Source organism: Electrophorus electricus, chromosome 8, assembly GCF_013358815.1.
Source record: "Electrophorus electricus isolate fEleEle1 chromosome 8, fEleEle1.pri, whole genome shotgun sequence".
NCBI lineage: Eukaryota > Metazoa > Chordata > Actinopteri > Gymnotiformes > Gymnotidae > Electrophorus > Electrophorus electricus.
The window spans coordinates 4745550-4760225 of record NC_049542.1 but is presented as its reverse complement, the minus strand read 5'-3'; the positions used below and the strand labels follow the sequence as shown (position 1 = coordinate 4760225).

At 39.8% G+C, this 14676-nt stretch overlaps 1 protein-coding gene across 1 annotated transcript in view; it reads left to right on the top strand.

The window, feature by feature from the left end:
* LOC118241855 (polymeric immunoglobulin receptor-like) overlaps positions 1 to 14676 on the top strand; it is a 433448-nt gene extending 418772 nt beyond the window's left edge. The window contains exons 7-10 of the mRNA XM_035529166.1: positions 12110 to 12208; positions 12488 to 12592; positions 12696 to 12763; positions 13928 to 14676. Of these exons, the coding sequence (XP_035385059.1) occupies positions 12110 to 12208; positions 12488 to 12592; positions 12696 to 12763; positions 13928 to 14035 (380 nt within the window). The 3' untranslated portion in view covers positions 14036 to 14676. The remainder of the gene's footprint in view (positions 1 to 12109; positions 12209 to 12487; positions 12593 to 12695; positions 12764 to 13927) is intronic.

Sequence of the window (14676 nt, the reverse complement as noted above, 5' to 3'; positions counted from 1 at the left end):
GGCCAAGGTTTCTGTCAGATAGTGTAGTGGACAACATACATTCTACATAGTGCAGCTTTAGATATGATCTGAAAACGTATTGTAAAAGTTGATAAATTCGATAAAGATTTGGCAGTTCTTTTTATCAGGTGGATTTATATAACCCACACGCAGAAACTGAAAGCAACAGTACATTTGTGGTGTGTGTAGAGTTCACATCTCTAGTGATGGAGTGACATTCTTACAGAGTGAGGACCAGTTTTTTGGCCAACAAACATGTTACTTCTGCAAACAAATTCCACATCAAATTTGAAACTGAACCACACTACTCAAGATGAAAATGTGCAATTAAAATTCACCCTGACTTATGTTTCATGCACTGCATTGTGGGTAAAAATAATGCTCTGAAATTAAATGCTCCTTTAAATATCTGTTCAAACTTTTTGAAAGTCTCAGGTAGCCAGTTCTGTGGCTGCTGTAATTCCACATGCTGTTGTAACAGACACAGTTGTACTGCACCTTTAAGAGGGAGCTTTATGGTTATGTAGATTGAGTAAAAGACAGAGAGAGAGAGAGAGAGAGAGAGAGAGAGAGAGAGAGAGAGAGAGAGAGAGAGAGAGAGCGCAGAATCGTCACCTTTCTGCTCGCCCTCTCAACACTCCTTTTTCTTTGGTAACGCTGTACGGTGCTTTTTACTGTTTCTTTTACATATAAATACAGTGATGGTAGCCGTGTGACCTGGCTTGATGTGGTCCAGGAGAGAATAAAAGTCTTTCGGATTGCCCACACCAGTGTGTGTCACTCCATGTTAACTCCACGCATCGCGGTTACCCCGTAGCACCTGTTCCTCACTCCAGGTAGGAAGTGTTACACTATTTTCATTAATAAGCCTCTGAAGTACTTTGGGTGTCGTAGTGAAATGAACTGACCAAACAGCAGTGAGGGAGGTTATGTTGAGTCTCACCCCCTGAGCTTCTACATCGTGTCTCTATGACAAAGGACGGAGCCACTTAACTAAGAATGAGACCGTCCTCACTGACAATGTGAGAATATCTGATAGATCACTCAGGAAGGAAGAAAGAGGACATACCACATGACAACTTACAAAACCTACCGCATCTCTATATTTGGTGTGTGTGTGTTGTGGTTAGTTTGTCAGAGTTTCATCTGAATACACTTCCTCTCCACTATAAGTATAGCTGTGAAGTCATTCAGTAGACTGTATTGAAGAGTGTGTACGGTGTGTATCAGCAGTCCTGCTGTAGCTGTGTGTAGTGTGTGTGTAACTCAGTAAGAATGCAGGTGTGTGTTTATCTGCTCCTTGTGCTCCACGCTGCTGATGGTGAGTGTTACCTTTTCGTTACAGGTGTTCTCATCCTCATACATTCATTTACACAAAGGTATTTATATCTGAGATCAGCAGAGAGCAGCAGCTCACCACTTACCCCAGATTCTGTCTATCGACCAAGAAATGTTTGAAGTCCAAATTTTGCCTCTTTAGTTTAGAACAAAAGCTGTTAAATGCGAACGTTGCTAGCAAACACTGGAAGTGAACAGCAGCTCAAATATAGCCTTCGTAAATGCATGCTCACAAACTTCTCTCAAGCCAGTCAAACCGCATCCAAGTGTTAATAAATGTCTCCCAGACTAGTCGGTGTGTCGTATAACTCACTGTGAACTAGACAAGTGAAGAAACACGTCACCGGGAAGCGACCTGGATGAGGTTTGAGGACATGTAGCTCGATATCTGACTTATTTACAAATCCTATTAGCTATCGTTGCTGTTGGCTTCCAGTGTTTGTTAGCAATGTTAGCAGCTTTTTTTTCTAAAGGAGCAAATTATGGACTCCAAACATGTCTTGTCCACCTGGGTTAAGCAAAAATAAAGTAAATTTGATTCTTCATCGACCTGACCCGTTAAGTGGCACTGAAATCTGCGCTGTGGTTCGGTCCGGTAGAGAGGAACTAATTACTTGCTAATTGCTAATTAGTTACTTAAGACCAGCATAAGGTAGGAATTGTAGGGACATTAGTAGGACTGACAAAATTGAGAAACAAGAAGAGTACAAGAGTATTGTGACTCTTACAAGGATAATTTTGCTCTATAAATCTGTACATTTATAAAAACAACTTGTTTTTTATTATGGTGTGGTATGTGAAATGTGCTCACTTGTATATATGTGGTACAGTCCTTTACATGTGGTGTGTGATGTATGTGTTTGGTGCTTCTGTGTGTTTTCCCGAGTGTGGGTGGGTTTGGGGGAGAGACTACAGAGGATTCTGATCTCATGAATTTTGACATGCCCATCATATCCTTTATTGAGCTAGCAGTCAAACAAGACAGTACTACTCTATATTACCATGGAAACGAGAGGAGGGGCAGAGCTCACTACCTGTGGGTTCAAGAGCTGGACTGGTACTGAATAAATCCATTTCAATCAGGAGGTCTCAGCTATCAGGACTTCCCAGAGGGTTTCATCCAGACAGCTGTCTCCCACTTTTAGACAGTGTTTGTTTGTTTGTTTGTTTGTTTTAGCCTATTTATATGGTTTACCCCCATGTTGCTCAGCGACACTGACTATAGTACTTCCTGACACTTCGTACAGTGTAGTGACTCAGATTAGGCTGGACCCCTACTCAGCTTTCCTGAAACACAGCACATGCTTAACCATATGGTCAACCAAAGTGGCCCAAAGCTCATCTGTGATAGTTGCTCTTCCTCGTCCTCATCCTCTCTTTCCAATATTGACCTCCATTGATATCCAACCAAGACATCGAGCCTGTGGCCTCTTTATAGTGCTCAGGCTTTACAAAAAGTATAGTGCTCCATGTACAAATTAGTCATAATTGTCTTCACCTATGAGTACTGGGTTTGGTTAATTGATAAATGGATGTATCATTTGCATTTGAGGGTTTTCTATAAGAAACACACAGATTTCTGTTGAATGATGTGTCCAATATAGAGAATTGTGTTTAGCGTATTGAAAAAAATGTGTTTTAGAAATACAGAATGAGTGTAAATCAGAGAAGGTGCTTTTGGTTTAGTATAACAGGTCAGGAGATGGGCTACATGAGTTAGTGGTTTCAATTATTGTCACATGTCCCCGTTTTTCTGTCTTGCAAAAAACTGTAATATCACAAAAACAGTACAGTTTCCCAGCAAGCACCTCTTCCTCCTAGCAAACTTGTAGCACTGTTTAACAATTTAACAATACATAACTAACTCTCTCTCTCACGCACATACACACGCGCACACACACACAAAAACATGCACAGCTGCTGCAGGATGGCCAGACCAACATCTGAAGGACTTGGAGAAAGACAATTTTACACACACAGTAAATGTACATTCAAAGTGATACTTGTAGATGCAAAAACACCCCCTGCCCTGCTCTCTCTCTCTCTCTCACACACACACACACACACACACTCACTCACACTCTCTCTCTCTTCTTGTTTGGTGTTTGGGCTTCAAGTTCTCCTATGTTGTTCCTCTTATCTTATAGAGGCTTAGAAAAATTTACAAATAAAAAATGAAAAAATAAGAAAAAAATAAAACCATAGAGACAGTGCAGTTTCCTAGCATGCACTTCTTCCTCCTCACATATGTATTGCTAAACTTGGTGCACTTTAGCAATAGATAAACAACACACACACACACACACACACACACACACACAGACATGCATATGCGAATGCTTCCTTTTTGGGTCCGTGTGCTTAAAATTCTGCTGTGCTGTTCCTCTTAGTGGTGTGTGAATGACATGTTTACTTCTTTCACTCACCCATGAAGACTGTCAAACAGTCTCCAAATCCTCATCAGTGACAGAGATTCAGCTCTGAACTTCATGGTTTAATCAGTCAATCATTAACTGACTCTGGCAGCATAAATTCCAGTGACTCCAGTTTAAAGACTGTTTTCTTATTTATTCCTAAGTTATTCTGATGTCACCATAGTCATGGCTACCAGTTTACAGATGTGAGAATTCCCAGCATGCACCGCTTCCTCCTCACATATGTATTGCTAATCTGGGTGCACTGGGTGCTATGTGTGAAATGTGCTCAATTGTTTATTTCTGTTTGTGTTATTTATTCCTCATTTGTCAATCAATTGAGCACATGCTGCTGCACACACACACACACACACACACACACTGTTTCTGTTAGTGGTATTTTTTCCTCATTTTTTCCTCATTCTGTATATGATGCAGCTCATGTTCACTACCCACTTATGTATCCAGCTGCCTGTGACAGAGGTCACACCTCATTGTGGTTGATTGTATATGTGGTACAGTCCTTTACATGTGGTGTATGATGTATTTGTTTGGTGGCTTTGTGTGTTTTACTAAGTGGGGCGTGGGGGTGGGTTCCAGGGAGAGGCTACAGTGAGTTCTGATCTCATGAATTCTGACATACTCATCATATCCAAGACGATACTACTCTGTCTTACCATGGAGACCTGAGGAGGGGCAGAACTCACTACCTACAGGATATAGAGTTGGACTAGTGTTGGATAAATACATTTGGCAAGACAAGTGAGGTATCCAGGTCCAGCTCTACGGTGGGTGTGAAGACCCATTGTGCAGAAAATGCAAAAATTAAAAAAAAGCAAATTCATTAGAATGGAAACGCGTTTGCTACAGATCCAAAATGCAGTGCAACTTCAGAAATGCTGCAAACTCAGTCACAACACAACGGAACTGTTTTCTGAAGTTGCCTCGCATTTCCAAAATATAGCACACGTCATTTTGAATAAAGTGTTTTCTGAATTTGTATAGCGTTCAGGAATTTGCATCAAGTTTGTAAACTGTAGCACATGTGTTTACCTTCTGTGTTCTTGAAAAGAAACAGTAACTCAAACATAATGTGGAATACAAGTGTAACAACAAGACTGAAGGGGAATAGGTGAGATGCTGATTCAGAGATGGAACTGCACCTTAACAACCACAGCACCACAAAAGATACCAAATACAAACAGTGCAGACTGACTCTGCTTATTGGTTTTGCCAAAGTCATATCTGGGCCCATGTCCTTAAAGGGCCCCTACCATGGAAAACTGAATGTCACTCACTTTATTGAAATAAATAATTTTTAAGTAATATGTAAATATTGTTACATTTTCAAAACACATTGTTTACTCTCCAATTCCTTACAGTCTATATATAGAATATAATCTGTAAAAATAGCCTGTTTTGAAATCACTGTTTCTCTGATGTCATGAGAACCAGCTCATTTACTTATCTCTGCCTCTTTGGCCTACAGCAGTTTAACCCCTAACACCTACATTGCAGTTTTCAGACATATTTCAGCTCTTAGTGCTTTTTAAATGAAGCACAATACAGGGCAGCCAATCAGAACAGAGCTCATTTATCTTACATCTTAAAGGCACAGCAACAGAAACTGCCTGTTTAATTCCAAGGGATAAAGAGAGGTTGGAAAATGGTTGTGTAAAACTGAATTATGACTCTTTTTGGAAGATAAAGCCACAAAAACATTGTAAGAGGACAACAAAGCAAACTATAAAATAAAGGAAAAATGTAGGATATGCGCCCTCTAAAGACCTTTAGGTGTATTTGGTTTGATGGGAAGGTGAGTGGCTACAGCTACAGCTGAGGAAGCACCAGGGGCTCCTGTCTGGGTCCCACTGGGCAGCCATATACAGGGCAGCTGTGTACAGCACAGGTTCTGAACCTGGCTGAAGGGTGCAGTTTCAGCACCTTGGACAGCAGTCAGGCTGCCTTGGAGGTGAAAGATGTTTGGTCTGTGGTACTGGTCTACAACTCTGAACACGTTTTACTAAAGTCCGTCCTTATTTGGTCCTTTTAATTAAATCTACATCTCTAAGTACAAACCCCATCTCTAAGTAAAACTATATCATCTCTTGGAAACATTGAAATAAAAAATGGAAAAAAAAAATTTGCAAAGCATTAGCCATTAGATTAGAACATATTAGTCCATCACTGATACACTCTGATCAAACTGGTTTCATCAAAGGAGACACTCAGCCATTAACAGGGTAGACTACTTAACCTAATACTGTGACGGTGGCAGTTCAGAGGGAGCGAGAGGCAAGGTTGCGCCAAAGTGCTCTTTATTTTCCATTGTCAATATGTGACGATACCACTACTAATGACAAACACTACTCTGTTCCAATAGTCCTTGTAGCGATGTACACGTTGGGAGTGAGCAGTCCGACAGGCCACTAATGTGCTGCACTCTCTCTTGACCTGTGAGTTTAAATAGAGAGAATGAACAAGGAACAGGTGAAGGTGATTAGTAGGCAGGAGACTGGGAATGAGGCAGGTGTTTAGTGTGATCCCTAGCAGGAGTGGGTGTGTCCCTCCCTCTGGCTGCCCGGCCAACCGTGACAAATATGTTACACCTCACTCCACATATTAGAAACTGCTATGCAGAGAAGGCCTTCAATAAAGAAAACTGGAAGTTTTTCTCCTCACATTGCATAAAATCTTTAAAACCACACCTAAGGCCACAGTCAGTACTAATGTAGTACCATCACAAAATGTGCATAGAGGTACTAGGCAAGGAAACCCACTCTCTCTATTGCTGTTCTCAGTTCTTATATTTATACATTTATTTATTAGTATTTGTACTTTTTTTGGGGGGTGGGGAGGTTGTCTTTTTACAGTTTTTATTTGTTGTTGTTGTTGTTGTTGTGACACTGCAGTGCACACTAGCCTACAGCCTCAATTAGTTACTTTACAGATATTCACCATTTAGCATTTATACATTTTTTATTACTATTTTTGTTTTTTGGGGTTTTTGTCTTTAAGTTTTTATTTTATTTTATTTGTGTTGCTACAGTGCAGTGCACACAAGCCTACAGCCTCAATTAGTTACTTTACAGATATTCAGCATTTAGCAAACAGTTGTTAAACAGCTTTTGACAGCTTTAACAACAAAAAGAACAAAGTAACAGAGAAAAGGTGAGAAAATGTTTCTATTTCCTGTGATAACTGTTGGGTTGTGATGACATTGTACTGTCTACATCCAAAGTCGTCTTTACTTTGGTGACTCCTTTAGTGGTTCTGTGTCAGTGGGTGGATTTCACAGCTTCTCTTAAGTAGTTTTTTTCTTAATAGTATGAAAACTACAACATGATCATAGACTGCTGCATTCCACCTGTACTTTATGAATAATATGAATGTTATCAGACAATGCTCATGTTTACCTGATTAAATGATCAATGTTTATTTTGATCAGCATGTAATCTAGAGCTCTTCCTGTCTGATCTGTCTAATATTTGCTAAGCTACACATTCAGTTTGGTCCTCTGATCACTAAGTGCAGGAGTGAAATGATGTGACCAAACAGTGCTGAGGGGGATCACTGTGTAGCACTACTTCTTACTGCAGGATCACTTTACTGAGGATGGGGACTGAACACTGGGAAGCTCAGGAGGAAGTGATGACACTAGAAAGACACTGTTTCACTGTTAGATTTAGTCTGTATGTGAGAGAGAAAGAAGTGGAGGAATAATTTATTTTGCACTTGAACACACTTCCCCTCTACTGTGGATATTAGTGGGTGGAGAATTTCAGTGGAGTTCTACTGAGAGAGTTGTAGAGTTCCAGGTTATAGTTGTATGGTGGTTCCACTAGACAGACTGTAGTCTGGGCTGCAGTTTTCAGTGTTCAGTACACTGTAGTTTTGTAGAGTGTATAAGATGTGTAGCAGCATTACTGCTGTAGCTGTATGTAGTGTGTTGTGGAATGCAGGTTTGTTTTTAACTGCAGATGTGTTTTTACTTCCTTTTTGGAAATGATGTGCATACGAAGTCCTGTGAAGCATTTGAGGTTCTTCTTTATTGTACTGATTCGAAGCTTTGGACTATGTCATAGAGAAATGAACTGACCAAACAGCACTGAGGGAGGTCATTTTAGGTCACTCCCACTGGCAACCACATTTTGTCTCTATGACAACGGACTGAAACGTTCAAGTTACAATGTCGACGTTCTCACTGATGATGTGAAACTATCTGCTAGATCACTGACTGATAAAGAAGAAAGAGGACATACCAAATGACAATGTATTAAACCCTACAGGATCACTATATATGTGAGTGAGAATGTTGTCATTCTTACTTATGTGTGTCTGTGTTGGGGATAGACGTTGGTCAGAACTTCATCTGAATGCACTTCCTCTGCACTATAACTGTAGTTGTCATATTATTCAGTAGAGTGTAGTTCTGAAGCGTGTGTGTATGGTGTGTATCAGCAGTCCTGCTGTAGCTGTGTGTATTTTGTGTGTAACTCAGTAAGAATGCAGGTGTGTGTTTATCTGCTCCTTGTGCTCCATGCTGCTGATGGTGAGTGTAACCTTCTCTCTACTTCTGTAGATCATCAAATATCTACTCAGTAGCTACTTTATAAGAAACACTGAAAACATCTAGTAGGAGTTCAGTTAGAGACGACATCTCTGACCACCTATAAAAGGCACTTTAAAGGCACATGTGGACACTAGTGCCAATGGGTGATGTTACTGTTTCTAATAAAGTAGGTGGTGAGAATAAAATTGTGTGTGTGCGTGTGTGTGTTGTATATTACCTGAACATGTAAGGTAGAATTTAAGATTTGGTTAGTAGGCTGCTTTCAGTTGTAAACCAAACCTTGAACTCAATGTGTCATTGTGGTGCAGTTATATCTAATTACATATAACCCATGCATATCGGATTCAGTGCTCAGACTAGAGCATAATAATCAGAGTAAAGTAAGTAGTCAGTACATGGTTGTATAGTAAATGTTACTCTGAACAATCACAAATCACTGTGTGCTTGAGATAGTTAAGCCATGTTAAAGAGAAAAGAGATGAAAAGAGTAAAGAGATGAAACTCAAATGTTGGGACATGCACATGAGGGGATTGATAGTGAAGGTCTTCTACTGGTGTGTTTCTGCAGGCTGTATACTGGAACATCAGAAGATCACAGACATCACTGCATACGCAGGAGACTCAGTACTACTGCCCTGTTCCTGCACTGACCCACAAACCAGACCTGAGAGTTTCACCTGGCAGAAACACCAAAACTCCAGTTATACAGAGATCTCCAGTGAGAGTGAACAGTACAGAAACAGAATTCAGCTGGGTACTGCTCACTCTCCAGGAAATCTCTCTCTACTCATATCACACCTGACTGAGGAGGATGAGGGAGACTACAGATGTCTAACTAAAGGGAATAAATACAAAGACATCAAACTTTATGTTTCAGGTAAAATATTATTCAGAAACACGGACAAATTAAAATCTCCTAAGTAGATTTCGCCTGGTGGATCTCCATCATGAACTTCGCTTTTCAAACATAAATATAAATGTAATATAAATACATTCACCACACACTTTATTAGACACACATACATCACATTTTACTAAAATTCAAAAACAGGACATTTAAAAATAGAGAAACACCATTACATATTTATGTATCTAACATGTGGACCACATTATCCTCAGATATTAGTCACCAGACACCCTCTGTCACCAGTCTAGAAGAGTTAAACACAACTAACATACATTTCACCTGCCCTCACTGAACACTTTCAGTACCTCTAATAAGTGAATGTGTAGGTATAATTACAGACTGTGTCCACCTGGTGTCTTACACAGTTTGTGTGTCACCCTGCACGCAGGATATCACTGGTCAGTTTCTGACCACAGATGTCCCAGTATATGTGGATACTGAACCATTCTCCACACGTCAATCCCACTACAGTGCTGGAGGCTTGGTAGTGGGTGTTGTACTGGTATGAGTGGTTCAGGTACAGCAGTGTTACTGGATTCAGTGCTACTGGTAGGTTGAGAGTGTTCTGACAGTGAAAGATATCCAGCCAGCAGTGGTTCAGTGGTCAGACAATGACCATGACTGGAGTTGGAGGATGGTTAACACTAACTGTGTGTTACACCAGATGGGCTAAAACCACTGACTCTACACGATGTTTCTAATCCATTTATATTTTAATGCATGTGACAGAGAGCATAAACTTGCATAAATTCTGTAACAAAAGGATGTTAAACATTTCACAAATGGATTTGTTTTGTCTTCATATGATGGTTCACAGAAGAATGTCACTGGTTGTACAGGTTACTTCATAACAGTAGTGTAACATGTCAGTGTTTCTGCTCTCTCTAGTCTGTAAGGATGTTGTGAATCCTCCTACAGTGCTGAGTGGATACGTGGGAGGGTCTGTCCTGCTGCCCTGTTACTGCACTGAACTGCTGGCCGAGCCAAAAACCGTCAGATGGAGTTTTATAGAAGAATCTAATTTCATCTACCCAACTGACCAGACAAACCGTTACACTGATAGAATTAAGCTGGTTACTGCTCCAGGAAATTTCTCTCTATTCATATCTGGTCTGACTAAAGAGGACGGGGGACAGTACAGGTGTAGCATCAGCAGTCATCATCTTATAGAGGTCAAACTCCAAGTAACAGGTAAACCAACCTCTTGTATATTTAATGTATGAAATGTTGTTGACTGCATATAGCGACTGGTCTGTACCAATAACTACTGTACTACATAAAACAAAAAATCTATCCAGCGGCAGGATCTGCAGTTCTACTTCTGTCTGTTTCTAGTTACATCTTCTGTTTGTATTTGTATTTCATGCATGTAGTTAATGACTCTTGTCCGCTATCCTGTTATATATACATAGTGTATATAGATAGATAGATAGAGGGAGGGAGGGAGGGAGGGAGGGAGGGAGGGAGCGAGAGATGGAGAGAGAGAAGGAAGGAGGGACAGAGAGAGGGAGAGATAGAAAGAAAATTTTAAAAAGACAAAGAATGGGGATAAAAACAACGTTTGACTTTATGAAACAAAATAGCGTTGCGCTTCCTTTTCACAATACAACAAGGCGGTGAACGTCAACGCATTTCCTTGAGTTGTAATAAGTATGCATGTGTGTGTGTGTGTGTGTGTGAGAGAGAGAGAGAGAGAGAGAGAGAGAGAGAGAGAGAGAGAAAAAAGAGCAGAGAGAAGAGTCTCCTCTCACAGCTGGTGCTGACACTGAGTTCATTAACACACACTAACACTAACACATCAGGACCAGTCTGAAGTACAAACAATCAGACCAAACCAAATTATTACACTTCACAAACTAAACTACATCACCCACTGGAACACAAACACAAGCACAAAGCAAAATGCAACGTTATCTGGCCCTAAAACGTCAGTACACGGTAGCAGACGACCTGTACACAGTGACTGACATTAAACACAGAACCACGTTGACAAAGTCCAGCAGAGAACACAGCCTGGCCGTCCAGACCAGCCGATATAAATGTTATGGCTGCCCAGAGAACAGAGACTCTGTCAGCAAAAAAAATCTGAGACGGTCCACCCCAACTTTAAGTGTCTGTCTAACACTGACAAACTGCCCATCCTACTGGGCAAAAAGAAGGAAAGCAGCACTTTAGCTGGGTGATACATATCTGCCTGCCATAAGATGAGGGACAGTGATTAACCCACCCAAACATACACACACACACACACACAGAGACTATATTACCCAGTTTATAAAAGTTACCTAGCTATTTATCATTATTAACTATTTATTATTATTAACTATTTGTTATTATTAAGTATTTATTATTTTCCATCCTTATTATTTATTTATTTTCCTTTCTTTTCACTTTTACTTCTTCTAATTATTATTATTTCAGACCAATTACAGTTTCTCTTCAAGTTCTTTTATAACAGAATTCTTAATTTCCATAATTGCAAAGGTTGTAATGTTGTGTAATGTTCATGTTGTAATACCGCTTTGGCAATACTATAGTTGTATATGGTCATGCCAATAAAGCTTACTGAACTGAAATGAACTGAGATAGAGAGAGAGAGAGAGAGAGAGCAAGAGAGAGAGAGAGAGAGACCCGACCCAGGAGCCCCTAATTCATTCACTCTCAGAAAACGACTGAAGGACACACTGCACCTACAGAGCTCTGCAGCTTCAGACGTAGCCAACGTATCACCACCACTGACACACAGAGAACTGAACACGTCTGTTTGGCCAAACTGTACATACATCAGTTCTGTAGTACAAAATCTAAACTTGTTAAATACATAACAGTCCTGAACCCTCATTACTTATAACTGATCACACTTTTCTATTCTTGCAGAGGCTCCATATAAACCTGTAAATCCTCCTCCAGTGGACACTGACACAACAAGTCCAACAGCTTCAACTAAACCTACTACTACAATGACGTCTCCAAATGGTTAAATGGTTTCTTTAAATCTGTGATGTTTCTGAGAATAAAAGTTATTTAATGTGTCATTTAATGTAAACTCTCAATGAAGTATAATGCCTGACTCTGTAACTTCAAACTGAGCCTGTAGAGACGTATTACAGACCCATTCATGTTCTTTTCTATTTGCTTGTGTGTCAATAAGAATATGCTTTGAATGCTTGTTAAACATTCATACAATATAATATTTAAAATGACAATTAATACATTTAAATTTAATATAAATGCTTCCCACATTCCCACATGCAGGTGCTCACACTTCTCCACTGTACACACGTCATGTCATATTAGCTGGTGTGGGGGTTTTACTGCTGTTGATGGGATTAGGAGGAGTCATCTGCTGGAGATACAGAGGTACACATACACACACACACACACACACAAACACACACACACACACACACACACATAAATACATACATATCCACATCCATCTCACACTGAGTTAATTTTGTAGTTCAGAGACGTGAACAGACGGTGAGCAGAGAGGGACAAACAGGACAGAGGAGAGATCAGCAGACACAGGTGAGTGTCACACATCCATGTTATAATATCAGTGAACTCTGATTCAGTGCACAGATCTGTTCTACAGTGTCAAAGCTTGGATCAGTGAATGTGACTGTTTCTGCATGATTGTTCTGACATTCTGTACATGACTACAACGTTAAGATCGAAATAATGTAATTGCCAGCCAATCCCTTCATGTAACATCGACATGAGGCAAGAAACATTTGGGCCATATACAAAATAGCTTACTACATACTTATGCTGCATACTGGACTCATTATATACCGTATAATGTTTACTGTTCCCTGTAGTAGTATGATGCATAATATCCAGTGTGTACTAAAACGCAAACCATACTAAGGGGTCACGTGAACGTATGAAGTTCTACCCACTTGTGATTTACGGCCACCGTTGCATGATGAGATGCTGTACACCATGGAGACAGGCCTGGTCACGTACTGGATTATTTGGCCATAGCAGTATGTCATCTGGGTATCTTTTGTGTACTGGAAAAATTCATTTTGGTCAGACTAGTTTTCAAGCTCTCTTCAGTAAGCACTCATTAACTAAAGAAAAATTGATCAACAAACATTTATCATTTGTATTAAAAAGGGCAGATGATGTATGTATATGGTTACTCTGCTCAGCTACTTTATTAGGATCACCTTCACACTACATCCAGTTATCTTCTAGCTGCGTTATATACCTGTGTACAGTTCCACAGGCTTGTGTATAAACTTCAGACACACTGCTTTTCTTGTTACACACTCATACATGCTCTAAAGACACTACCACTGCAGAGACACTTCTTTGTTTAGAGTGGTCCACCATTCAGGTAGGATCCATTCAGCAGTGCTCCAGTGGTCACCCAGTAAACAGTGGTGCACACCTGCAAGATATGTGCACATATTAAATTACAGACTGCAGGTGATTTCTGTGTCTTTATAAAAGTGGCCGGTGAGTGTTTAAATGTTTGTGAATGTATAAACAGATTACACACGTGCTGCCATAAATTAGATTTACATGCGCAGTTATGGATTAAATGTATATTACAATTAACACCCATTAACACCTCTGCAATACAATACATTTATTATATTAACACTTGTATTAATCCACTCAACAGGGTGTGCATTAGTCTGTATGTGTGTTAATATTTTGTAATTGTGATATTTTCTGCAGGATGATGTGATGTATTCTACTGTAGCCCAAATTAACACCACCAGACCAGCACCCAGAGCAATGGATAATGGAGATAATACAGAATATGCCAGGATCAAACTAAATTAACAAACTTAAATTCACACACACGGGTATACGTGCGTGCGCACACACACACACACACACACACACACACACACACACAGGGACTTTTATTGTATGGTATCTAGCCAATGAACTGTTATGTTCTTCTGTCTTGGTTTCAGTGCTGACTTTGTATAATTTGCTGTATTTTACTAATTAACTGCTAATTAGTTACTTCAGGTGTGGTTTCAGACTGGCATAAGTTAGGAATTGTAGGTGGAGGACTAACAGTAACAGGGGCAGGACTAAGACTGATAACATTACAGTGTAGCCACTCCAAGAACCAGAGTACTTGGGTTTTATTCCTTTTGGGTTCATCTTCTGCTTGGGAAAGGAGGCTAACCGCTAAATCTACAACTAAAATTGTGACTCCTACAAGCAAGTACCGTTTTTGTTCTGTACATTTGCAAAAACTATTTGTTTTATTGTTACATTATGGATTTTTGTCAGCAGATTGTCTTTTCTGCATTTTCTGTATCTCGAAGCATTTTTGTATATTTAATCTTTAAATAGTAGCACATTTTTCTGTTATTAAGCAAGTCATTTTAGAGTCAAATGCTAACCGTTTTCTGTATGCGTCACTTGCACTGTGAGAGTCTATTGTTGTTTCAGAAATAAAGAGCCAA